General features: G+C 35.5%; 4 protein-coding genes and 1 pseudogene across 7 annotated transcripts; 3 read left to right on the top strand and 2 right to left on the bottom strand.

Annotated features, from left to right (window-relative positions):
- Positions 1 to 2529, top strand: LOC140989814 (uncharacterized; annotated as a pseudogene).
- A 2166-nt stretch (positions 2530 to 4695) lies between these two features.
- LOC140989812 (lysine histidine transporter-like 2) lies at positions 4696 to 7184 on the top strand. Its single transcript, XM_073459238.1, has 7 exons — positions 4696 to 4997; positions 5290 to 5673; positions 5773 to 6166; positions 6256 to 6361; positions 6520 to 6611; positions 6703 to 6771; positions 6859 to 7184. The coding sequence occupies exons 1-7, from the start codon at positions 4816 to 4818 to the stop codon at positions 6955 to 6957; spliced, it is 1326 nt and encodes a 441-aa protein (XP_073315339.1). The 5' UTR covers positions 4696 to 4815; the 3' UTR covers positions 6958 to 7184.
- Positions 7185 to 8688: 1504 nt separating this feature from the next.
- On the top strand, positions 8689 to 12880 carry LOC140990355 (uncharacterized). Of its 2 annotated transcripts, XM_073460014.1 has the most exons (10): positions 8689 to 9063; positions 9435 to 9560; positions 9933 to 10284; positions 10362 to 10455; positions 10645 to 10724; positions 11123 to 11176; positions 11265 to 11442; positions 11967 to 12071; positions 12166 to 12701; positions 12804 to 12880. In XM_073460014.1, the coding sequence occupies exons 3-9, from the start codon at positions 10151 to 10153 to the stop codon at positions 12289 to 12291; spliced, it is 771 nt and encodes a 256-aa protein (XP_073316115.1). In that variant the 5' UTR covers positions 8689 to 9063; positions 9435 to 9560; positions 9933 to 10150; the 3' UTR covers positions 12292 to 12701; positions 12804 to 12880. The 2 variants fall into 2 exon arrangements, with proteins under 2 accessions (XP_073316115.1, XP_073316114.1); XM_073460013.1 differs by lacking the exon at positions 12804 to 12880 and having other exon boundaries at positions 10031 to 10284; positions 12166 to 12292.
- LOC140990356 (TLC domain-containing protein At5g14285-like) lies at positions 12810 to 15356 on the bottom strand. 3 transcript variants are annotated; one of them, XM_073460018.1, is made up of 2 exons: positions 14203 to 15356; positions 12810 to 12962 (listed from the first exon to the last, which is right to left on the bottom strand). In XM_073460018.1, exon 1 carries the CDS (start codon positions 14967 to 14969, stop codon positions 14214 to 14216), a length of 756 nt encoding a protein of 251 aa, XP_073316119.1. In that variant the 5' UTR covers positions 14970 to 15356; the 3' UTR covers positions 12810 to 12962; positions 14203 to 14213. The 3 variants fall into 3 exon arrangements, with proteins under 3 accessions (XP_073316119.1, XP_073316118.1, XP_073316117.1); XM_073460017.1 differs by lacking the exon at positions 12810 to 12962 and adding an exon at positions 13781 to 13926; XM_073460016.1 differs by lacking the exon at positions 12810 to 12962 and having other exon boundaries at positions 14056 to 15355.
- A 724-nt stretch (positions 15357 to 16080) lies between these two features.
- Positions 16081 to 19915, bottom strand: LOC140989325 (protein Iojap-related, mitochondrial). The gene is made up of 4 exons (XM_073458519.1): positions 19532 to 19915; positions 18661 to 18748; positions 16712 to 16809; positions 16081 to 16525 (listed from the first exon to the last, which is right to left on the bottom strand). The coding sequence occupies exons 1-4, from the start codon at positions 19850 to 19852 to the stop codon at positions 16454 to 16456; spliced, it is 579 nt and encodes a 192-aa protein (XP_073314620.1). The 5' UTR covers positions 19853 to 19915; the 3' UTR covers positions 16081 to 16453.
- Positions 19916 to 26076: the final 6161 nt, after the last annotated feature.

The raw sequence follows: 26076 nt of genomic DNA, 5'->3' as shown, positions 1-26076 counted from the left end.
TGGGAAAGCACTGGAGACCAATGGTGGTTTGCTTCCCCCATTGATTGGGCAGCTGCAAATGGGCATTATGATCTAGTTAGAGAGCTTCTCTACGTTGACCCAAACCTTCTCATTAAATTAACCTCTCTCCCAAGAATTCGAAGGCTCGAAACCGTGCGGGATGATGAGGAAAAGTTTAATGATGTATCCAAATGTAGGTCTCAAGTTGCCCAAAAACTCCTCGAAGAATGTGAGATAGACAAAGGGCACAATTCTTTGATAAGGGCTGGGTATGGTGGTTGGCTTTTGTACACTGCTGCTTCAGCGGGGGATGTGATATTTGTGAAGGAATTGTTGGATAGGGACCCCATTTTGGTGTTTGGAGAAGGGGAATATGGGGTTACTGATATCTTCTACGCCGCGGCAAGGAGCAAGAACTCGGAGGTTTTCAGGATGTTGTTTGAGTATGCACTACTCTCAACAAAGGGGCAAAAAAGGGATATTTCTCCAGTTTTTTATTCGGAAATGGTGAATAGAGCAGTTCATGCCGCGGCTAGAGGTGGCAATGTTGAGATGTTGAGGGATCTTTTGAGGGATGGATGTGATATTTTGAGTTATAGGGATGCTCAAGGATCTACTGTTTTGCATTCGGCCTCCGTTAGAGGGCAGGTTGAGGTGAGTTGCTTGTGTTCATGCACTTTCTTGAACTTCTTAGTGAGTTGTCTTTAGTTCATTCTATCATAATAGACGCAACACCTCTCTTAGTTTCATTTTTTGGTGTTTAATGGTATATATTATAGAGCAGTGTTGATATATCATTGAAGTTCTTGAATTCAGTTGCACAAATATGCTAAGAATTAAGAAGTATGAAGCCTCTGGTTATTTGAGGCATATGCATGTTTAAAATTGTTCTTGGTGTTTGCTAATTGATAATGTGGGAAGATGGTGCTTGAGTTTCATTCCCAGTTAGTACAATCAGATTTGCTTGAGTGAATTTGACTGCATCACGCCGAGTAGTATATGCTTGTTTAGTGCACAATCTTGTTAATCTTTGCTGCTTCCAAGGCCTCGACTTGTCTTTTACCAGAGAGTATCAATATTTAATTGTGATAGAACCTTGGAATTTCAGAATTCGTTCTTGCTCATGTTGAGTTCTGTTTCGATGCATTTCTTTTGCGTGACATTGAACTTTTGACAATGGATTTCAACTCTTTTTCTCATTAATTTGCAGGTAGTTAAGTTTTTAAAATCAACACATGACATCATTAACTTGGTCGACGATCGAGGTAACACAGCTTTGAACGTGGCTGCATACCTAGGTCACCTATCTGTCATCGAGATTCTTGTACATGCATCGCCTTCTTCTACCTCAATAACAAACAATTATGGAGACACTTTTCTTCACATGGCCGTTGCTGGTTTTAGAACCCCGACTTTTCGAAGACTCGACCGGCAAATTGAACTCATGAAACTGTTGGTTGCTGGAAAACTTGTAGATCTCGAGGACACGATCAATGCTAAGAACAAAGAGGGCAGAACGGTTCTTCACATGGCTGTCATCGAGAACATACCGTATGATAGTCGAACTTCTCATGTCGGTTCCTTGCATAAACCTTAATCTTCGCGATGCTGATGGAAACACACCTTTGGATATCCTCAAGCAACGGCCAAGATCAGCATCTTCTGAGATTCTGATAAAACTGTTGATATCAGCCGGAGGGATTTCGAATTGTCAAGATAGAATCACAAGAAAAGCTATTGTTTCCCATTTGAGATCGAATGGTATTGGTGGTAGTCCAGGGACAGTTTTCAAAATCCCTGATGCAGAAATATTCTTACACTCCGGGTTTGAACACGTGTGTCTCCTGAGTGGCGATTCGACGGGCACAGAGCTAGGTTACTCGGGTGAAATTGAGCAATCCGGTAAACATAGGAGGTCCGGTTCTCTAAGCAATGCTGCAAATCGTTTCAAGATGTTGCTCCGTTGGCCTACAAAAAGAGAAAGAAACTCAAATACAGATGATTCCCACTCGGGAGACACCGATTCCCTCCCAATAAGGAATCAATTTTCACGGTTTTCCTCGTTTCCGAACAATGAAAGGATAATGTCTGTACAAAGTAATCTTCATAGCCCATCCCCAAAGAACAAGCATGCTGCAGGGCTGACACACGGTGTGCTGAAATGCTGCCAAAGTCAAACCTGGGTTCCCCTTCAAGCGCCTATTCCGAGTCGTCCTGGTCGACTGCTGTTGCAAGAAAGGTCGTAAATGTTGACGGCGGAAGTGAAAGTGCGGGTCCATCGAGCTCAAACCAATCCCCTAACATCGAAAAAGTGGAAATGAGGCGTAAACACAAGTCTCTCAATTCAAGACTGCTGAACAATTACCTGTGTTTCGGCGCTCAGGGCCTGGCTGCAGAGAACTTGATGAACTCTCCGCCGAGGAAAAGTCAGAATCAAGAAACCTTAGTTGTGCAGTGAGTTAGGTTTCACGTGTTTGTATGAATTATGAGTTTGTACTCTCTTATCCGTAACAAAATATGTTTGCAATTCTTTGAGCTTGCATGTCTTTTTTTCGTATTAAAATCGGTACAAAACGATAAAAATATGATATTAATATATGATATTTGAGTATCAACTATTTCAACTCTGATAGTGATATATAATTTTTGAGTTTTCAAACTTGTATGACAAATGATGATATTAATGACACATTTATCTATATTAAAATTTTGTCATGATTTTGTTATTAAAGAATTAAAATATATTTTGTTCGCACATTTAAAAATACCAAATTTTGTTAGTCTATTTATTTTATTTCTTATATAGATCATCAACACTTCATGCACGTACGTCATCATTTAAATGCATAGAATTTACGATCCAATTAGTATTTTAAAAAATTTCTCGATTATTAATCACGAATAAAATTGTAAATAATTGACTATATTTTTATATTCAAAAGTATTGATAAAAATTGGAAAAAAAATATTAATAATTTTGGGAATTCGGAAAAGTGAGAATCTTACATATGATCTTATCGTACGTAGTGATTAAGGATATCTCCAACTCTGCGTCAAAAAAAGTCATTTTGGTACAGGGTTTCCTTCTTCAACGGGAAATTAGCGCAGCTCCATTTCCTCTGCGCCAAAAGAGTTCTTTATTTTTTTAATTTTTTTGTTTTTATTTATTATAAATATTTATATTAAAGATTATAAATATTATTCAAATAATAATATGATATTATTATATTATTTTAATAATTAGATATATTTAAATAATAGTATAATATTTATTATTTTAATAATTAGATATTTAAACATAAAAATTAAAATAAATCAAATAAATAGGTTGAAGAATGTCCACATTCGATTCAAAAAATAAAATAAATTTAAATAAATCAAATAAAAAGAATATTCCGAGAATATTCTTTTTTAGAGTAAGATTTGAAGTAGATGTGTTGGAGATGAATATTGTATTTGGTGTAGAAATTGTACTATTTTAAAATAGAGTTGTTTTAAAAGGTTGAAGATGGCCTAATAGATCGGGATTGTGATTTTGTTACCCAGTTGGCCATTCAATAAAAATTTACAGAATATGCAAACAAGTATCTAAAAAACCTCATTTTTTAAATTATATTTCATGTGTTCCAAAATTAGTTATAGGTGAATTAAAAATTCACTGAAATATATATTTATTGTGATTTCTATTATATGACCCGAAGACCTTTCTGTACAATTATTTAGAAATATCAAATATTTCATTTTGATAGAGTCATTTGACAGCAAATCTATTTTCATTAATTAAATAAGTTAAACAGAGGAAACTCAGCTCCATCTTAAATAAATTTCTAATGACTGATATTTTTAGAATTTGAATCCATGATGATTAGTATAATTGTAGTAGTGATAAGTAGGGAGATTGATTTGAATTACTTCAGTGTAAATCTCAAATTAGCCTTTTTTTGTAGTGTTCCATCCAAACACAACCCAAGTTAATTATTTCAAGAACATTTATGGTGATTTTAATTGAATGATAAACTAGATAATTCTATCTTATCTTATTATTTTTAAAAATCAAAAGTATTTGTTTTTAAGTCCTGATTGATACTAATCATATAATATAAGTACAGATATAGAGAGAGGGAAAGATATGGTTTTGTGGGAGAATTTCAAAATCAAAAGATATCCAACTATAAATTTGAATTATTAGATTTGAAATTTAATAATAAAAAAAAATAAGTCTATATACGTGAGATAAGTCGATCCGATTCATTCTAGAGTTAAAAGTAATATTTTTTTTTTGCATAAAACTAATACTATTTTATGGCTTCGGTCAGATATATAGAAGATATGTCTCACAAAATTGACGACGTTTTCGTAGTTTTTATGTTTAAAAAACTTTAAAAAAAATTTGCTAGTAAAGCGCTGAAATTGCAAATTTATGGCATGAATACGTTTATGGATTAAACAGACGTAAGTTCAGCAATTAATTCCAAGTGTTTATCTCAGCCAAGATTCACACACATTCCTCGTGTACAAGAATCCTTAATTTTCGCTAACCAACAAATGATTTCGCCCACAGTTTCTCGACTAATTCGTCTCCACGAATGTCGGCATTCCACCCACATTCCCACAGGTCTCCATTTAATCCCCGAAGAGAAACCATAGGACTGCCATCGCATTTCAAGAAAGCTACTCTATAAATCTTGAATTCACAGGAACAAGAATCTCTATCGTTCTGTGGTTTGAACCTAAAGGAAAGGAAGAGCATACATATCCCCTCTTTGAAATTCTATTGTTTTTTCAGTTTGAAAAAGCAAAGAAAGAGAAGAGACAATGGCGCCATCTGTAGAACCACGGGACGATGCAAAGACGGAGCAGGAGAAGGCCATCGACGATTGGCTTCCCATCACTTCTTCTCGTAACGCGAAATGGTGGTACTCCACTTTCCATAATGTTACCGCCATGGTTGGAGCTGGTGTGCTTAGTCTTCCGTATGCAATGTCACACATGGGATGGTAAGCACGTCCTGATTTTGTTACTGGCTTTTTGGTCTATAAGTCTGTGGACTGTGAAAGTTCAACGAGATATGTCTTGGATATTGCTAATATGTCCCGCGTCATAGCATTTCGTGAAAAAATGACTAGAAGTAAAAGAAATCTTGGGTTAAAACCAATATTTGATGACACAGTACGAAAAGCAAAAGCATATATATATGATATATCAAACAAACGGGACGTATTTTCTAACTTTCCTGTCATTTCATTTTGTTTTTCGCAAACCCTAATTTCTTTTCACACGTTTGTTCAGGGGACCTGGAATAACAGTCATGGTAATATCATGGATCATCACCCTATACACCTTGTGGCAGATGGTGGAAATGCACGAAATGGTGCCCGGCAAGAGATTCGACAGGTACCACGAGTTGGGACAACATGCTTTTGGCGAGAAACTCGGGCTATACATTGTCGTACCTCAGCAGCTTGTGGTCGAAGTTAGTACATGTATCATTTACATGGTGACTGGAGGGAAATCGCTGAAAAAATTCCACCACACCGTCTGGCCTGATAGCAAGGAGATCAAGCTCACCTATTTCATAATGATATTTGCATCAATTCATTTTGTGTTGTCTCATCTGCCCAACTTCAACTCCATTTCTGTTGTCTCCCTCGCTGCTGCTGTAATGTCTCTCAGGTAACGAAACGTCGATATAGATACTCAAATCTGGCATTCCCTAGTCAGCATATTGTGGTTTCAATTAAGTTTCTTAAAACTGACTTGGTTCTTGGATAGTTACTCGACCATTGCATGGACAGCCGCACTTGCTAAGGGTGTACAGAAGGATGTAAGCTATGGCCCATCGAGCACGAGTGCGTCGGATAACACATTTAACTTCTTCAATGCACTGGGAGATGTTGCCTTTGCATATGCTGGCCACAATGTTGTGTTGGAAATCCAGGCAACGATCCCTTCAACACCCGAGCAACCATCCAAGAAACCTATGTGGAAGGGTGTCATTTTCGCGTATCTCGTCGTCGCGCTGTGCTATTTCCCCGTTTCCTTTGTCGGTTACTACATGTTCGGGAACTCTGTCGATGACAACATTTTGATTACACTGGAGAAACCAACTTGGCTCATCGCTGCGGCTAACATGTTCGTCTTGATACATGTTATTGGAAGCTATCAGGTTAGATGAAACTTATACGTTACCTCAAAAATCAGTAGATCGATTTTAGAATTCTATATGATGTGTGGATCTAACTCATTTCCATGTAGATTTACGCCATGCCTGTTTTTGACATGCTGGAGACTTTCTTGGTGAAGAGATTGAAATTTGCTCCTTCATTTAAGCTCCGTTTCACCACTCGTACTTTATACGTTGGTAAGAACAATTTAAGAACAATGTCTAGATTAATGTAATCATCTATCAAATTTTTTTTGTCATTATAGCATTGATTAATCTAAATCCGCCGCGAAATTACGAATGTTTCTATTATCATTTTCTTGATGAAACCCTTGTTTTTGTTTCCAATATTGCAGGCTTCACCATGTTCATTGGCATGACATTCCCCTTCTTCGGTGGTCTTCTCGGATTCTTTGGTGGATTTGCTTTGGCACCAACAACCTACTTCGTGAGTCCAAAAAAAAACAAAAAAACATCAGCATTAATTCAGTAAACTAAATATATTATTATTAATTATTAAATTTTGTTTGTGTTTTTAGCTGCCTTGCATCATGTGGCTCGTTGTCCGAAAACCCAGAATCTTCAGCTTGTCGTGGTGTACTAATTGGGTAAGTTTATTATATATGCCAGTTTGTATTTTATTATTTAAGGAATAAATGCTAATTTTTGTTTAAAAAAAATTTGTTGAATTTCAGATATGCATCATTCTTGGGGTTGCGTTGATGATAGTAGCACCCATTGGAGGAATGAGGAGCATCATTTTATCAGCCAAGAACTATAAATTCTACCAATAAATATTTTATTTCGATATGAAGGAGATTCGAAGTCATTTTTGTAAATATTTCATATCGTTGATTGGATTTGGTATTTTATAGAATTTGGGATTTCTAAATCAAATGTAGTTGAATATTAATGAATAATGTTAGTTTTATATAAGTTTACTAGTTTGTAGTCAGGGTACTTGGATTTTTTATTTTTAAATAAATTGTGATGCCTAATTCAATATAATTATTTAGAAGCATATTTCTTCCTTCATTTGTTTAATCTTGATTTTCCATTTTTCCTATCCATCTCAACCTCAATTCAGTTTGTGCTAACCCAATTTAGTAAATTTTTTTAAAAAAATCATAAATTAAACGTGATTTAAAGTTTTGATTTAACTGGGAGTATTTTTATTTAAGAAATCATCTACGGAAAATTTGTTTTGGAAATTAACCCTCCCAAATGTATTTTAATGCGCACAAATGTATTCAAATTTACTTGGGGATGATTATTTTTCCCAAAAAAAAAAAAGACAGTTTATTTTACTAACTATTGAAAGCCCAATTGATCAGTAGTGCTAAAGCCAATGGAAACAGGAAATTAGAAATAGAAGATTTATAAATTCTAATTATTGATTTCAATAGACTAAAAGTACTGTTAATACATTTTCTTGAAAGCTAAGTTGAAAAGAAATATATGAGATAGATCTCGAGTTTGAGGTCAATATAATAATAAGGGCTCTCCAAATATATATAAAAAAATGAAAGAAAAAGAATGTATGATGAGTCTGATACTTGTTTTACATACAAAAGATCAGGTCATTTTCGACTAATTTCATCGAATAAGAACAATTTAAAAACAATCTTTTAGCGGATGGTTTGTGATCCATCTGACACAAAAGTTTTAAGTTTGAAACGAGATTTCAGTTAGGGGTGTCAATCGGGTGGGTTGAGTCGGGTTTCGGGTCAACCCGCGAAAATTTTTTATTTTTTTCCAACCCGAACCCGAAGCAACCCGAAAACCCCCAACCCCAACCCGAACCCGAAGCAACCCGACTCAACCCGTCTAACCCGCATCACCCGAATTTTATTTATTTATTTTAAATTTTTTTAAAAAAAATTAATGAAAAAAATTCAAAAAAATAAAAAATAATAATATTTTAATTTAAACACATAATAACAAAATTTTTGATTTAAATTTGAAAGTTTAATCGTAGAAAATTAAAAGTATATTTACTAAATCAAATAAAAAAATTGTTAAAAAAATAAAAATATGCAAAATAAATATTAAATGATGAAAATTTATCATATAAATATACAATCAATTTTGTTCAAATATACAATATATAAAAATATAGGTAATATTTTTAAAAAAAAAACCCGACCCAACCCGAAACTCGTCTAACATGCCGAATCCACCCAACCCGAACCCGAAAAACCCCAACCCGAACCTGATTTTTTTCGTGTTGTGTCGTGTCGTGTTGACGGATCGTGTCGTATTTTGACACCCCTAATTTCAGTTTCGAAACCCAACTATAATAATAATCCCTTCTCCCAACTCAAAAAAAATCCTGTAACTATATTTTTTTATATATACGTAAATATTGAAATGTTAGGAAACTGGACAATATTTTGAAAATTGAATCCTTTCTTAAAAGAGTTCAACTCCTGGACCGGTAGGGCCGACCCAAGAACCAGCCCACAAAAAGAGGGCCAACGAAGAAACCCGCCAATATTTCCCGCCAACTTTACGTACTCCACAAATCACCTGAAGGCTAAACCCTCATCCAAGCCCTGGATTACGAAAATGGAAGAGGAGATCAAAGCAGAATTTCACGAAGAATGGTTTCGGTTTTGACGACGAGGAAGAGATTCTTCAGAAATATAAGATTTTGTTTTCCCTTTTTTCATTTTTTTTACAATTTGTAATCGCCCAAATATTGTGGGGGCAGTGTGTGTGTGTGTGTGTGTGTGTGTGTATAATTTGTAATCGTTCAAGTATTGTTGGGCAGTATATATATATATTTATTTATTTTTACGCATAAACATCATTGAACTTTCAGGTCTGTCGTTTTGCATCAATTACAAGCTCAGTGCTTCAGATATCGTCTCCAGCTGGGATGTTTATTCTACCAACAGGTCAGAGTTAGGAGAAAAACAGTTCGTTTGTGTTCTATCTCACGCAAAAGACGGGACTGGAATAATTTCTGAAGTCGTTGAATTTATGTTTCTTTCATTTTTTAATTGGTATTGCAATTCTGGAAGTGATACAAATTTTGTATAAATTGTTTGACTTAATGAAATTTTCCACCTGCAAGTGAGTTGATTATATTGCATCAAAGTTATGAAGTGTCTGAAATGTTGCAATTACCATGAGGCAATCAGGATAGGTTGGAATTATGAAACCGGGTTCAACCACTTCTTTTGGAGAGGAGGGTGTTAATTTTTTTTGCCTAAAATTAATGGCAAAGGGGTATGAGTTCGTTTTTTTTACTTTACTATTTACTCAGGGGATTGGAATTCACTGTTCGAAGCTTTCATATGGGTGCATTTTTAGAGTAACTGCAGAGCGAACAGCTGAATCAAATCACAGAAAAAGAGTCTGGATTGCATTTGTACTCCAATGATGTTGCCATGTGAGCGATTTTACATTATCAAAGGTCATATCACCTATATGTTGTCCCAAACACTTCATTGTCATTTGTGAATACGCATTTAACTTATTTGATACTTATAAACTTCTGAGCGTTAAAGAGGTATTGCTTGCTCTGCTGCATTTCCCTTGTATGTTTTGGCTAGCAATTTATTTAACAGAATCTTGATCTTCTATCCCATTTTGGATATTTCACCGCCCAAAATAATTTCCAGTTCATCTCACCTGTGAGTGATTGTCTTTATAAAGGTGAAACAAATCCCTTACCACAACAGTTAGTTTGATAGTGTTTTTTTTTACCACAATTTTTTGTTTCATATACAAAATTATCGAATAAAAGGTTTATATTAAATAGGATTTTGGATGGTGAATACCAAGAAGTAAAACAAGACATACTGGGTACTCCCACCAGTAAACCCACATCTGCTAATATGAAACCGTCTGATTCAACAGAGAAAACAAATGGAAGCAAATTTGCCTCTGGAAAACCTCCAGATTCAGTGACACCTTTTGGGCAAAGAAAGAGCAAGTTTGCTGTCCAATCCTCACTTAACGAGAATCATAGTACACAAAATGTTACGATTGAAGATCATACAAATACTGAGGATGGCATCATCAAGAGAGTTCAGCCAAACCAAAAGTGTACCATGCACATTATTAGTTCTCAACCCGAGCCAGGTTGCAGGTTCATGTATGATGATGACAAGGTATTTTTTTTCTAGAACTGCAGTATGCTAACCTTTCTATGCCGGAAAAGCTCCTAAACTTGTTTTTGGTGATTTAGTTATTTTCTGGAAACTTGCATTAAAAAGCAAGCAATATCATTTGTATCGGGTGGAATATGTGATGAACTAGTCGACCCTTCCATTGCTTCCCAGGTAATTCAGTTCCGTATTACTGAGGATTGTGTTCTAATGCTATTGTTAACACATGTAAAGTTCTAAGGAATCAAGAAGCTATTGAACTGAAGGCATGATCTCCTGCGGTTATTATCCAATGCCACAATCGTGCTATCTTCACAAAATATTCTATCCTAATATGATATCTAATGAATTGTGCTATTTCAGAAAAGTATATTTGCTGTTGGCATGATCTGTTGTGAGGAAGAAGGCCGCCTGAAGGAGAAGCCTGTTTTGCTGCAAAGCAGGTAATGCGCTGTTGTCAACTCATTTAAGTTTCCTGCCAATTTTTTTGTTGCATAAATGGATTTCATTGGCATTTCAACCGCCAGAAAGAACTTGTGTTGTTTCAAAATTCAGCGATGCATTTCCAGTAGCAGTTTCACTTCGTTCACTGGGTGGATAACATGATTACTTTTATCTGTATGACTAGATCACAGTGGTTGACTGGTTGGTTATAAATTTATTAGTGCCAAGATTATCACACTTTTCCACGCTTGAGAGTGACACTACTCCATCAAGTTTTGACAAGGCCAATATTTTTAGTAAGGCGTGTGTTACCATCCATTAACAAAAGTCCATGGTAGTTATTCATCCATTATGTCTGGTTTGTTCTATTGACACTGCTGAGCATTCTGGAGAACAGCGTGTTCGTCTTGATTTGCAGAAGTTATACCAGTTCTCTGTTTTCCCAGGACAGGTTAGGTGACTTTTCTCGGGAAAATCCTTTTTTACTCTGCAAATGATTGTGCAGGATAAGAGTCATATTTTTAAAATGACAAATGCAGATTGTGGGTGGGTGTTGAAGGGCTCAACCCTAGTGGACATTGCCTTATTGCGTCAAAGCTTATTGATTATGTCCCCTTATCTGTTGATATTTGTGAGGACCATACTTATAAAAGACAAGCCATAGATCAGAATCTTCAGATGACAAATTTCTCTCTAGATGTGCCCGAGCTGTCATTGGTATGTGAATGTTTCTCCGTTACATAATGAGGAAGAATCACTATGTTCAGGTGTCATGTAACTGATTATCATCTATAACTTTGATTAGCTTGTAATTTTAAGGTCCGGCACAATATTCAAAACTTCCAATTTCTTAGTTTATAAAAATTCACCCATGATTTGCTTATATCATGTTCTCTTTGTGTTTGATGTAAGTGGTCTAAATAAGTCAATCACTGAATCCTCGAGGAGCTGAGAATTTTTTTATTATGTTCTAAAAATAGCATAACTAGGTTGTAGAGAGTATTTTGTGTGCCATTTGGCGAATGTGATTTCTTTTATTTACCTATAAATTATAAAATTGAAATTGCTTCCAAGGAATGGATCATCCCGTTGTGTTGCATGTATAAATTACAGAACTAGATATGAAATTAAACTTGTTTAGGATATTATGTTATGGGGCTTCTCTTGTTGGTTGTGATTTCTATTTTTTAAAACCTTGAGATCCTAAATGCAGTTCTTTAATCACTTGAATCTCAGAACAGATTGTCGCGGCAGGTCCGTTTACAACAAATGATAATTTATTCTTTGAGCCCTTAATTGAGCTTCTAGCGTATGCATGCCGGAAGCAGCCTCAATTTCTTGTCCTGGTGAGGACCTCCTTTCCGCATGTAGCATTTGCTTTTGAGTTTGTCCTTGGTGACGAGGGATGAAAATCTTCAGCTCTGTATTTGTCTTTGACAGGTAGGGCCTTTTGTTGATTCTGATCATCCAGGGCTTAAGAAAGGACTTGTGAATTGCACTTTTCATGAAATGTTTCAGGTTGAAATCTTTGGAAAGGTTAGTCAAGTCACAAGGGGTATGCTCTAATGAGTTTTCTTCATCTGTTGAAGCAACAAGATTATGTTGAATATATGGGTTCTGTGGTGCGTGTGATTCTCATACCATCGATCCGGGATGCTAATCACGACTTTGTTTTCCCGCATGTAAATCGTGGTATAGTACTCACCATAGTATTAAAATATGCTCTATGTTGTTTTGACCGCATGCTTTCAATATTAACCCAACTCATCTCAATCATCAGGTGAAAACTATGCTCTGCAAGAAATGATTCTATTTTATAACGTCAAATGACTGATAGATTTGATTTTTTTGGTGGACCAGATACACAGCATGCCTAACCCAGGGACTTTCTCTGCATATGAGGTGAATCTTAATGATCATGGTAGTGTTTTGCTGGGGATGTGATTGATGTTTCTTAGAAACACGTATTTCCTGAAGTTCGAGGAAGGAAACATCAAACGAAAGTTATACTTGATACGGGAAAAAAGCGAAAAAATAAAAAAATGCTTCCAATATCTCCAGAGAAAAAATTACCTAAGATCTGAGAAGCACCTAGTTTGGCATTCCATAAACTTTACCACCAATCATTAAATTTCACGCATGACACTCGATTTTCCGAAGACTAGCAAATTTTCTTCAGCCTTCTTTTGGCACCAACATGAAATAAGAATTTTTTGTACCAGAGGAAGTGATTCCAACTGCAGAAGAGAATTTTCGAACAAGAGGAAGTGATTCTACCTGCTAAAGAGAATTTTTGAACAAGAGGAAGTGATTCTACGTGCCAAAGATTTTCCCGATTAATCGTTTTGTTCTACAGGTGAAAGTTGCTTGCGTCAATATTGACATACTAAAGCACTGACATACTAAAGCAGCTTAGTGCAGAGGAAATCTATCGAAATCCGAGTGGGTCCAAGCATCGCATGACTAATTTAGCAAAGCATGTTATTAACCAATGCAGGTGATTTAATTATCTATGCCTCAGATTGTTTCCTTTGTTTCTATATATTATTGGAAGCAGCTTCTATCCTCTATATCCACCAGCAGAATATGTACCCTTGGATTATTCCCTCCCACATGAAGCTCTCCATTTATCGTCCCTGATATTCTCTTTTTACCTTCGGACTTGGCTCATTTCGTGAAGGTTAAGAACCATTCTTCTCCATACGATTCTATTAATCACAGTGAAAATATATAGTTTCACTGCTTCTCTACACAGGAGTCACTGTGGATTATTGTAGGCGAGTTTCCAAACTAAAATGAAATCCATTTTCCTTGAGCACGGGTGCTCTCCCTTGAGGAAAGAATTGAAGGAGGAAGGCAAATCAAGTGTATTTGCGTTAATCCAGGGAGATTGGCCAGAGGCGAAGGAGGAGGTTTCTTTGCAGAAATTAACTATAAAGGCAACCCTGATTCATCAAAAGAATCAATTTTTCGCATATAGTCCTTCACCCGGTAGCAGAACCATGGATAGCTATCTTACAGAATCTCTAAACTTCATAACATAATTGCATATTGAATACAATCTCAAAACAAATCTGAAGTCACTGATAGTAGTTTTCTTCATGAGGGATTGAAGCTGATGCTCTTGGCAACTTGCATCACAATCTTGCGATATGATGATTTGCTGGAAAATCTTGAATTGGTATGTGCTCTTGCAACTCTCTGTAATATAAGGAGATTTAACTAGTACGATAGAATATTTTATTGTCGTGTTTTTTGAAGTGTAATATAGAGTGATTGTTACTTCGCAAATAAATTGTTGTCCTCGTAATTAAATGCCAGTGAACCATCTAAAGAATATGCTATGATTTTGGCAACCGCATTCTTAACAGCCAATGAACAACAACGATTCAAAATGATGAGTAAAAGATACCTAGAAACAAAGTACAGTAGCAACTAATTAACTTTTACACTTTTTTATTGAACTTTTACACTCACCTTAGAATGTCTTAGCTCAATTTCTTCGCGTTTTTCTCAGTTCTCTCTCTATAGAAGTCAATCCACAGATGCAGAACCCACAAGATGCTGGCCCCAATTCCTAATCCTATGACGACAATCCAAGAAATCCAAGCCCAATTAGGGAACACACCATCACCTAAACCACGGGTGAAATACAATCCTATCTTGAAGGCAAGCAGTGGTCCAAGAATCCCCCTCACCACACTGTAGTATGCATAAAAAATCGGTGACAAGAAATTTAACACAGCAGCAGCCGTGGTGGAATCATCCTTGCGATATCTAGCTAGGCTCCATGTGTTTTGGCATGTAGTTGTAGCCTCAGCAAGAACTAAAATTCCAAGAATTGCAACTGCTCCAACTCCAAACACATATCGGCATGTGATGAAGACATATAGTGTTGCTAAATGGTGTACAATGAATAGGACATCACTTGGGACCAAGAAAATATAGTGCAACAGGTCCAGTAAGAAATAAGCTATGCTGTATTCAAGTACTGAGTTTTGGAAGGCAGTGTTTGGAGAAGCGAATTCTATCTGGGTTACACTGTTTTGAGACAGTAAGATTGAGAAAATGGATGAAACGAATGCAGGGTTGCCATGAGCAAGAGACATGAGACAGCTTGAAGCTTCAGCCCTGTACAGTTTACCCCAGTTCTTGAAGATGATGAAATATCCCAATAAATAGACGAGTATGAACCACGAAATGAATGCAGGAAGGGATGAATCATAGAATTTCGGGATTTCCATTGGAGCAGAAATACAGAAAATTGAAGGTTTTCAAATATTTCTTGCGAAAAACCCAAAAAAAAAAAAAATCGTGCAAGAAAATTAGGATCTACAGCCGAAAACAAATGTTTTGAATTCTCTACCGATTGTGTGCAAGAAAAAATCAAGAAAAAAATACTTGGGATATTTTCTTTCCGGATAGGTTGCGTGAGGGGATTGTCGAGTTCGAGGCCGTTCTCCCATCGTTGACCTCAATAGAAACACGGGCACGTGTCACATCATTATTTCAAGAAAACCTTTGTGCTGGTGGAATATTCTGGTTTTACACCTGCTTTATTAAATTACTCAAGCATATATCATATTCTCTTCAAGCAACCTTAGGATCATAATAATGTTTTTCCAGCTGGCAATCGTTTTATTGTAAACATTTCAAGCAAATTGCTTGTAGATTGGTGATTCATCCATTGGTAATTGGAAATTGAAGACTTCTACTGGTGGATAATATCCTCGGAATTTTAATTTTAAAATAATGACAATTTGAAAGGTTTAACCATTCTTTGTTTAGTTACGTGACCAGCCCAATCAAGTAATTGACATCACTTTCTTTAAATAACAATCACGAAAGCTACGTATGCCTGAGAATCTAATTTGATTATTTAAAGAATTCAATGTTAACTAGTTAATTTTTTTTTTTTTTTTTTTGAAGGAATGTTAACTAGTTAATTAAATATAAAAAATATATAAATTTTACGTTCAAAATATTCATAGACAGCATAAATTGTCGGTTGCCTGGATTCTAATTGGATTATTTAAAAAATTCAATGTTAACTCGTTAAAAATAAATAATATATAAATTTAACATTCAAAATGTTCGTAGACAATAGAAATTCTTCGTATGCATGAAATCCAATTTGATTATTTAAGGAATTCAATGTTGTCCATGCTGCATATTTACCGCTAACTACGTTTTGGCCAGCCAGCCCAATGACATAAGATTATTCTATACGTCACCTAAAATATTTCTCCTCTTATACTATGATCAAATGTTATTTTTTGGATAATAAACACATATGTCAACTTTCATAAAAATATAAATGACCGACATGATCTAAATCAAATGTTACTCTTTAGATCATAAACACAAATGTCAACTTCCATAAAAATATAAATGACCGACATTATCTAATGGAATTGGAATAAAGAGAGAAACATTCTTGGTAAAATGCATGAGTAAGAGCCAATAATTCCGCCACCTCATCATCAAGAAGTTCGAGAATTAAGCAAATACAATTTATGATTCGGATGGGAGAATTTCTTAGAGGCTCAAATTTGTTGTTGAACATTTGGACATTACGAAGCAGCGGTAAAACATGAAATTTTGAACATGCTTCTTCATGTTATTCCATTCATCGCAATGACCATTGGCGACTTAGCATCTAGACATACAGGTGGATCATGATTTTCCGTTTCTGAAGCAGTGGTTAATGGCATCACCCTAGACGGCTCTACATGTGTGGTTGTGAAGATTTCTTCGAGTTATTCTTTCTGCGAACCTTGACAAAAGCCTTCTCCAAATCCTGTAATTATTAAAACATTGCAAGATTGAAGCAAGCATGTCTCAAGCAGAAAAATGACACTGCAAGCACAAATTTTACTTTTTATTTTTTGAAGTTTTGAACTTTGAAATGCCAGAAGTTGATAATATGTCATATGAAACTAAGCGAGTTAACTCCTCAGCTAATAATACTAGATTTGTAGTATACCTGAACTTGTTCAGCATTCGATTTATCTGACGCCCAAAGCCCCTCAAAGTTGTAATAAGCTCTTGCTTTCTCATCAACAGCATGCACGATCAATTTTCCTATCAAAATCATCAAAGTCATGCAATCATAAGGTGTTAAAATGTCTGCACCAAACATGTTAACCCTTTCTAATCAACTTCTAAACACACTTCTATTTATTTTACTAGGAATGTACACGTGCGATGCACGTAGGTGACTAATAATGAAAAATATAATCACGAAAATTAGATAATGTTTAAAATCGTTTGAATAACATCATTTTATAAGTATTTATCAATCTAAATATATCAAAACATAATACATAAAAATACATGATGACAATAATCATATATATTCACTTATTTATATGACATTTTTCAATCCGCGACATAATACAGCTCTCTTAAATGATAAATCAGCAAAAATATTTTTCATTCAAATATCATTCAAAATGAAAAAACAATAAAAATAAAATTAACAGAATAGTTAATTTTACCAAAATCAAAACTAAAATTTACTTAAATAGAGTACACATAGACAAACATCAAATAAAATTCTCCTAATTTACTAAATTATCATAATAATGTTAAAATAAAATCATTAAACTTGTTATAAAGGTAAATATCACTTTTGCTTTTGCTAACTTTTAACACATTGCGGATTTTATTTAATTTCTATGTTTTTTTTAGAATACATATTATAGATAATTAATTTTATATCAGAATCAATCATTTATAAATTAATATTGGTGATTAATAATTTAAGAGAAATAAAATTTTAACATAATACCACTTAAATAAATATATATAGTAAAAAACATATATAAATAAAATAATATGTAATACTCAGTTAAAAAATTTTATATGTAAAATTGTAATATATAACAAATGATAATAAACTATCAATATAATTCATATTTGTTATAAGGATTATATTGATTAAATTTTTTTAAAGATTATATCATAAATTTAGTTTAAAATTTAGAAAAAAAAAGGAATGTGTATTAAAGAGAAATAAAATTTTAATATAATACCACTTAAATAAATATATATAGTAAAAAACATATATAAATAAAATAATATGTAATACTCAGTTAAAAAATTTTATATGTAAAATTGTAATATATAACAAATGATAATAAACTATCAATATAATTCATATTTGTTATAAGGATTATATTGATTAAATTTTTTTAAAGATTATATCATAAATTTAGTTTAAAATTTAGAAAAAAAAGAAAAAAATGTGTATTAATGTCCAAATATATCTAAAATGGACAATGAATCACAAAAATTGACTAAAAAACGTAAATAAATAATTTTTTTACATTAAATTTAGAAAATAAAAAAAATGTGACTTAATGTCCAAATCTATCTAAGATGGACAATGAATCACAAAAAAACCCTTAAAAAGACATTAATTTAATTTGCTAACTTAAATGAACAAAGAAATGTAAAATAATAATTTTTTGGCATAAAATTTAGGAAATAAAGAGGAATGTGTATTAATGTCCAAATTCATTTAAGATGGACAATGAATTACAAAAAAAACCCTTAAGATAACCTAATAATTTAATTGGCCAACTTAAATGAACAAGGACATTTAAGGAAATTTACAATTGAAGTGGTATATTTATATGTATGTTAGATAGATTGGTTTGTCCTATGAACTTCATAGAGTTAGATGTGGTTAAGATGATACATAAGAAAGAAAATGTATGCTTTTAAGGAGCTTGAGATTCGAGGAAAAGGCAATTCAATTGAATTGAATGCAAAATTTGTCAACATGGTTAGCGAAGGTTTTTACCAAATCTTGTAAGCATTTTAGTCATTGTAGTCATAGCACTTGCTACCATTTGCACCAATGAAGATCATCTGGACTGGTGATTCAATTGTTTAGAAAGGAACCTATGAAGGAGCAAAAATGGGTACCAGAATCTATTGCGATCCACTTCCCCCCTTCTTGCCCTACCACGGTAGGCAGCAACATCCTACTTGCTCCTCTCTGCTTTTGCTTAACCTGCTCATTTTAACAAAATAGTAAATCAAAGTCAGCTTGTAATGTCCGAAGCTACATCTATAGACTAAACTAAATCTACATCAACAAGTAACCATGGGATTGTTTCAAGGTTCAAGGAAGATTCAAGCACCATCCCGACTAATTTCATGTATAAACCTATAAAAACAGCTCTTTCACAAAACAAATCGACAACAATTGCTTTAATGCTATGCTAATATCGTACAGAGTGAGGAGATGAGCAGGCATTCCTGTGTAAAAAAATTGGGCATGAAACTTAAATTTTGGGGGATCGATAATTGACTAATAGAAATTGAGACTTGACATTTGGACGATTTAAAATATTTGGGTGAGCACATCAATTATAGTTTTAGGTAAATCCACATCCACTTAATCCTACTACGATAATTTCACTGACGTTTGTCATTAAAACTCAACCTTTCAAGGCGATAACATATACAAAGTGGTTTTATAAATAAGTGAAATGAATAATTTTAGAAAATCATTGCAATTTGGTGCACACACTTTGATATCATTATCCATCCACGCCATTTGAGAACACGCAGTAAATCCACGCACACAGACAACACATTCAGAGCACAATCTATGTATAAATACGGTGGAATTCGATGGACGAATAAAAACATTTGTGGTTCCCATCTTAAAATAGTAAATTACGAAGTGCTTCACAGGCACAGCTTTCGTCAGCTGCTGCCTTAAAAAAATTTGCAGCAGGAAGGGTGACATATCGACACATTCAGATTAGAATGGGGAACAGAAACCTGCCTTGTAAATTAGGGCTTGAGAGATGTTGCGAACGTGCCACGGAGACCGACCAGTGGCGATCACCATGTAATCTGTGAACTCACAACGTTCTGGAGCTGGAATAACCTTAACATCGTCGGCTCCGACATCATTGAGGATCTTTTCAACCTCCTCCAAGCTTAATAATTCCTTCTTCGTTGCGACAAAGTCTGTGACGTCATGTGAAATGCTGGAGAATCCGAATTGACGAGAGAAAATTGAAGAAGAGGTTAGGTCTTCACACATATGAGTGATGGAAAATGACGTAGAGGACAGAACTCGGCGGCGCAACACCGACCACATCGAATCGCCACCGCACTGGCAGGGGCATAGCACGTCCCAATGGGGAAAATAGGGTTTTTGTTTTTTGACTTAATTTTATATTATTAGTGTTATATATTTGCATATCATTCATGACTCAGCGATGTTCAATATCATACTCGATGGATTGGTCCAATGATTCCATCGAAATTTTCTATATGGTTTGGCCCAATGATCTCATCGAAATTTTCTATATCTTGATTCAAGTTCGAGTCTTCTCCACCACCTAGATTAAGATATTTAAAATAAAATATATCATATAATTAATTTTCGATATCATCTAATCAATTTTTCAATGTCACATCATACATTTTTTACATTATGATTATGATAATAATATGATGAAAAAAAAATAAAAAACGAGAATAATCATCAAATTAGATGACTAAAACTATAATAATAATTTAAAAATATACGAGTATAAAATAGAAAATAATCAAATTACGAGATCAAAATTTTAATTTTACAAGATTAGTAAATTTAGTCATTATTTTATGGTTATTTTTATACATATCATTTATTTTAAAATATCTCCAAAAATTAAATATATTTTTCTTATGTTTTGTTTTATAATGTATATAAATCGAATAGAGCTGAATATGAAGAAAATTATAAAATTTGAATTATATATTTTAGTTCAAATTCAATTCAGATATAAAATTTTTATACTTTTTGCTCGAATTTGGTTTGAATCAAGTTTCGAATTCGATTTTAGTTTGAAAATATTGAAACATGTTTATGAGCTACTTTGAAACTAAAATCCTCAAAATATATTTATTTAATATATATAATCATATTAATAAAAATATCATAGTTCACGAACGGCTCGTGAACTATTGAGCGACAATTTGAAATCAAATACGGCTTAAAAATTCGAACATATTTGAATTTGACTCGAATTTAATAATTTTAAATGAGAATCGGATATTTATAGAGTAATAAAAAAAATCTCAAGAGTCGGTTTAATTTGTGTACATGCTTAGTTTGATCTAACGTAAAGTTATTTCCAAAAATTAAAAAAAATAGCATCATTATATTTTAAATATATATAACACACTAGGATATAATTTTGTTTCAAACATAAATATTAGGCATGTCAAATTATAATCAAGTATACACTTTTCATCTTATCAAACTAATTACATCATGAATATTAATTGAGTACCTCAAAGTAACCACTTCTAAATTTTGCCAAAAATTTGTGTGACACAGTTTCATGAATCGTATTTTGTGAGACGGATCTCTTATTTGAATCATCCATGAAAAATATTAATTTTTTATGCTAAAAATATTATTTTTTATTGTGAATATCGGTAGGATTGACCCATCTCACAGATAAAAATTCGTGAAACCGTATCACAAGATACATACTCTCTAATTTTACCCTTTCATAATTTGTTATGCAATGAGCTTATAATAATATTAATAAATTTTTCTCAAATTTCTCTCTATTCTCAAAGTTAACATGTATTTTTTAAAAAATATATATTATTTATTCTAATAATTAAATTACGTGTGCACGTATAACTAAAGTCTTAGTATTATTTAATCATACCGATTAGAGTTCTTAATTGAAATTTTCAACGACAAGCAATCATTAATTTTGTTAATTTAACACGAAGGAGAGGAGAGGAGAGGCGAGGAGAGAGGCTACTGCCTACTGATCTCGTAATTATTATGACCTACCTTTCATCCACACACCGACCATTTGAAATGACGTGATTCATAGTTTCGCATATGTGACAAAGATATGTAATGATAATTATCTTCATAAATTAATTAAGAGATTAAAATTTATAGTAAGTTTTGCCCCACACACACAAACATATATATAAATTCGACAAAATTTGTATGAGACGGTCTCACAGGTCGTATTTTATGAGACTGATATCTTATTTGAGTAATCCATGAAAAACTATTATTTTTTATGTTAAAAATATTATTTTTTATTGTGAATATAGATAGGATGGACCCGTCTCACAGATAAAGAATCGTGAGACCGTCACACAAGAGACATACTTATATAATTTTTACACTAACAGAATGAATTATCTACTATATTATGTTTCACAAACAATTATTTTTTTCATCATATCTATATTTTTTATATGATTTCAATTTAAAAATTTGATAGATTTCATTTTAAAATTTTTAAAAAATAACATTTTTTTTATAAATTACATGCATCGCGTATGTTATTATTCGTTAATATATATTATATTTGATGGGGGATGAATTGAGTGTGCTGTGACAGTGGTATTATTATAAAACTGATGCGATCCTGATGAAATGGATGAGCCGGGTCGAGTGCTCCACCGGATCTGCTATCAAGATAATGAAGGGAATAAGAGCAAGGAGATATATCTCTGTAATATGGCTTCAGCTGTAACCTGCACACAATGAAATGAACTCGTGAATGGGCGCCGGAGGGGTGTCCGGCGTGGCCACTCCGATGCTTAAGTCAGCAGGAGTAAAAGAGGAAGCTCTTTAGAGAAAATACTACTGCTGGTATGAATAGGTGTGTGCACCTGTATTTAAATGTAGAATGAACCTGATATTTATAGTAGGAGAATGTAATGATGACCTCGTTCTTCGTGCTACCTACTAATTATAATAGGGTGGCTACATTCTGACATGTCAAATCATACACTAGTCACATCCCGTCTGTCTGACTTTGTCAACCCATCGGCCTGGTGTCAGAGATGGGACAGTCGCCCACATCCTATTCTGCTAGTGTACTCGAGTGCGGTGCTCATATCGAGGTGGCCCGGTTAGAATGCCTATCGGGGGCTTATATAAGAGCCCAGGCGTCTGGTTGCCCGGGGAGTAGAGCCCGGGCTTGCACCTGCCCGGCTTCAGAAGAATCCACCCTGCAGATTGACCCTGATTTGGGAATCCATATGATATCCCGGGTCATCCATGACCCGGGCTCTTACAGGGGTATCATCACACATCCCTTAAATAGTCGGGCTAGAGTCATACTCGCTGTCCCGATTAGTCATGATTGGATTCCCAAAGAGATGATCAATCTGGTTTTATAAAAGCATCGGAGGCTTCATGTCTCCCAGAGATGGGATGAGGAGCCGGAGTCTCGTGTCTCATGGACTTGAGATAAGATGTCGAGGCCTCGTGTCTCCCGAGCTCGAAATGGTCGAGGTATGGAGCCCCGAGCCAGGGTACGGATCCCTGGACTTATAAATAACCAAGGTGCGGAGCCTTGGGCAGGGGAATATGTCTCGGGACTTGGGAGCGGTCGAGGTGCGGAGCCTCGAGCCAGGTTTGAGAACGATGGGCTTATGAATAGCGAGGGGGCGGAGCCGTGGGCCGGGGGCCATGTCCCGGGAGTTGGGAATGGTCGAGGTGCGGAGCCCCGAGCCGGGCTAGCGAACCCTGGACTGATAAATAACCAAGGTGCGGAGCCTTGGGCCGGGAAACATGTCCCGAGACTTAGGAGTGGTTGAGGTGCGGAGCCTCGAGCCAGGTTTGAGAACCATGGGCTTATAAATAACCAAGGTGCGGAGCCTTGGGCCGGGGAACATGTCTCGGGACTTGGGAGTGGTCGAGGTGCGGAGCCCCGAGCCAGTTTTGAGAACCATGGGCTTATAAATAACCAAGGTGCGGAGCCTTGGGCAGGGGAACATGTCTCGGGACTTGGGAATGGTCGAGGTGCGCAGCCCCGAGCCAGGTTTGAGAACCCTGGGCTTATAAATAACCAAGGTGCGGAGCCTTGGGCAGGGGAACATGTCTCGGGACTTGGTAGTGGTCGAGGTGCGCAGCGCCGAGCCAGCTTTGACCACACTGGGCTTATAAATAACCAAGGTGCGGAGCCGTGGGCCGGGGAACATGTCCCGGGACTTGGGAATGGTCGAGGTGCGGAGCCCCGAGCCAGGTTTGAGAACCCTGGGCTTTTTGTTGATCGAGGTGTGGTTCCCCGAGCCAGGATGTAGTGCCCTGGATCTTAGACAATATGCCGGGGCCTGATACCTCCCGGACTTTAAATAATGTGACGGGGCCTTATATCTCCCGGACTTTGAAGAATGTACCAGGGCCTCATACCTCCCGAGCTTAAGATAATATGCCGGGGCCTCGTGTCTCCCGAACTTTAAATAATATGCTGGGGCCTCAAATCTCCCGGTCTTTCAATATATGGTGCCGGGGCCTCAAATCTCGCGGGCTTAAGATAATGTGTCGGGGCCTCAAATCTCCCGGACTTTCAATATATGGTGTCGGGGCCTCAAATCTCCCGGGCTTAAGATAATGTGTCGGGGCCTCAAATCTCCTGGACTTAAGATAATGTGTCGGGACCCCAAATCTCCCGGACTTAAAATATGGTGCCGGGGCCTCATGTCTCCCGGACTTTCAAGATTTTGCTTTTCCTGCTGTATTAGTTTTATTAAAAACTAAATCACTAACCTGGAAATACTGAATCTGAATTCATTTCCGATAGAGTGAAACTTCTCTGGTTGAGCTAAATTAGGTGACTAATATAGCTGTATGCTGCTGAGTGCATAACAAATACTCTTCCACGCCAATCCTGGATAGCCGCTGAGCTTTGAGCCCATATAAAATCCACATATAAGATCTGAGTGTCGAGCTGGTCGGACTTATTTTTGAATGGAAACCATATCTACGTCTTGAGCTCAAATTCCCACAGACGGCGCCAATGATGCGATCCTGGTGAAATGGATGAGCCGGATCGAGTGCTCTACCGGATCTACTATCAAGATAATGAAGGGAATAAGAGCAAGGAGATATATCTCTGTAATATGGCTTCATCTGTAACCTGCACACAAGGAGATGAACTCGTGAATGAGCGCCGGAGGGGTGTCCGGCGTGGCCACTCCGATGCTTAAGTCAGCAGGTGTAAAAGAGGAAGCTCTTTAGAGAAAATATTGCTGCTGGTATGAATAGGTGTGTGCACCTGTATTTAAATGTAGAATGAACATGATATTTATAGTAGGAGAATGTAATGATGACCTCGTTATTCGTGCTACGTACTAATTATAATAGGGTGGCTACATTCTGACGTATCAAATCATACACTAGTCACATCCCGTCTGTCTGAATTTGTCAACCCATCGGCCTGGTGTCAGAGATGGGACAGTTGCCCACATCCTATTCTGCTAGTGTACTCGAGTGCGGTGCTCATATCGAGGTGGCCCGGTTAGAATGTCTACCGGGGGCTTATATAAGAGCCCAGGCGTCTGGTTGCCCGGGGAGTAGAGATCGGGCTTGCACCTGCCCGGCTTCAGAAGAATCCACCCTGCAGATTGACCCTAATTTGGGAATCCATCTGATATCCCGGATCATCCATGACCCGGGCTCTTACAGGAGTATCAAAAACTTTCTCTAGTTGTTAACTTATGTGGTCCATTACAACGATTATTAAAGAAAACAAATCATTTTTTTCATATATGAAAGAAAAAATATGATTCCTTAACTTATTGGTGGAAAAAAATTGGATTTTTTAAAAGTATGAAAGAGTTTTCTCTCATTTCAATCAAAAGTAATAATTGCTACAACCAATTGGGGGAAACAAAAATCTTGATAGGACGATTTGAATAATTATCACCAAATTTGGCATTGGTTTTTTAAATGGTTCATGATAATAAAATATTAAATTGATATTGGTTGGTGTAGGTAGAATTTAATTCAAAGAGTCGAATTAGTTCTGTGTATAAGCCAAAGTTTTTATCCCGCTTGCTCGTATTAGTATTACATACATTAGGATAAATAAATTCTTCCTATACAAAAAAAAAAACCTATATAAAATTGTATCACATTTCAATTTTATGATATAAATCTCCTATCCAATGAAAAAATATTATTTTTTTATTTCAAATATAGATCGTGTCGAACCATCTCAAAATATAAATCAATGAATAGTAGATCTCTAGTGATACGGTCTAACGAATTTTTATCTGTGAGACGGGTCAACCCTACCGATATTCACAATAAAAAGTAATACTTTAAGCATAAAAAGTAATACTTTTTCATTGATAATCCATATAAGATATCCGTCTCACAAAATACGACATGTGAGACCGTCTCACACAAGTTTTTGCCATCAATAAAACAGTCTCACAGGAGACCTACTCAATTGGAAATCGGAGAGAGTTGTTATATGAATCTCAGCCTTATAATATGGATATAGATATGTGTGTGGCCAATCAAATAGTTTAATCGTGTATTTCATATATTTGCAT

The sequence above is a fragment of the Primulina huaijiensis genome, chromosome 12 (assembly GCF_012295235.1).
Source record: "Primulina huaijiensis isolate GDHJ02 chromosome 12, ASM1229523v2, whole genome shotgun sequence".
NCBI classification, from domain to species: Eukaryota; Viridiplantae; Streptophyta; class Magnoliopsida; order Lamiales; family Gesneriaceae; genus Primulina; species Primulina huaijiensis.
Note: the sequence above shows the minus strand (reverse complement) of the source record. Positions and strands in the feature narration are given on the sequence as shown.

What these genes read in the sequence shown, in the direction of transcription:
- LOC140989812 (XM_073459238.1), top strand. Translation starts at nt 4,816, where the DNA reads ATGGCGCCATCTGTAGAACCACGGGACGATGCAAAGACGGAGCAGGAG. An exon ending in GCAATGTCACACATGGGATG is followed by an intron (nt 4,998 to 5,289) that starts GTAAGCACGTCC and finishes ACGTTTGTTCAG; the next exon opens with GGGACCTGGAATAACAGTCA. An exon ending in CACTCGTACTTTATACGTTG is followed by an intron (nt 6,362 to 6,519) that starts GTAAGAACAATT and finishes CCAATATTGCAG; the next exon opens with GCTTCACCATGTTCATTGGC.
- LOC140990355 (XM_073460014.1), top strand. Translation starts at nt 10,151, where the DNA reads ATGTTACGATTGAAGATCATACAAATACTGAGGATGGCATCATCAAGA. An exon ending in TCATGTATGATGATGACAAG is followed by an intron (nt 10,285 to 10,361) that starts GTATTTTTTTTC and finishes TTGGTGATTTAG; the next exon opens with TTATTTTCTGGAAACTTGCA. An exon ending in TCTCTGTTTTCCCAGGACAG is followed by an intron (nt 11,177 to 11,264) that starts GTTAGGTGACTT and finishes TGACAAATGCAG; the next exon opens with ATTGTGGGTGGGTGTTGAAG.
- LOC140990356 (XM_073460018.1), bottom strand. Translation starts at nt 14,969, where the DNA reads ATGGAAATCCCGAAATTCTATGATTCATCCCTTCCTGCATTCATTTCG.
- LOC140989325 (XM_073458519.1), bottom strand. Translation starts at nt 19,852, where the DNA reads ATGTGGTCGGTGTTGCGCCGCCGAGTTCTGTCCTCTACGTCATTTTCC. An exon ending in CTCAAGCCCTAATTTACAAG is followed by an intron (nt 18,749 to 19,531) that starts GCAGGTTTCTGT and finishes TAAAATGAGCAG; the next exon opens with GTTAAGCAAAAGCAGAGAGG. An exon ending in GTGGATCGCAATAGATTCTG is followed by an intron (nt 16,810 to 18,660) that starts GTACCCATTTTT and finishes TGATTTTGATAG; the next exon opens with GAAAATTGATCGTGCATGCT.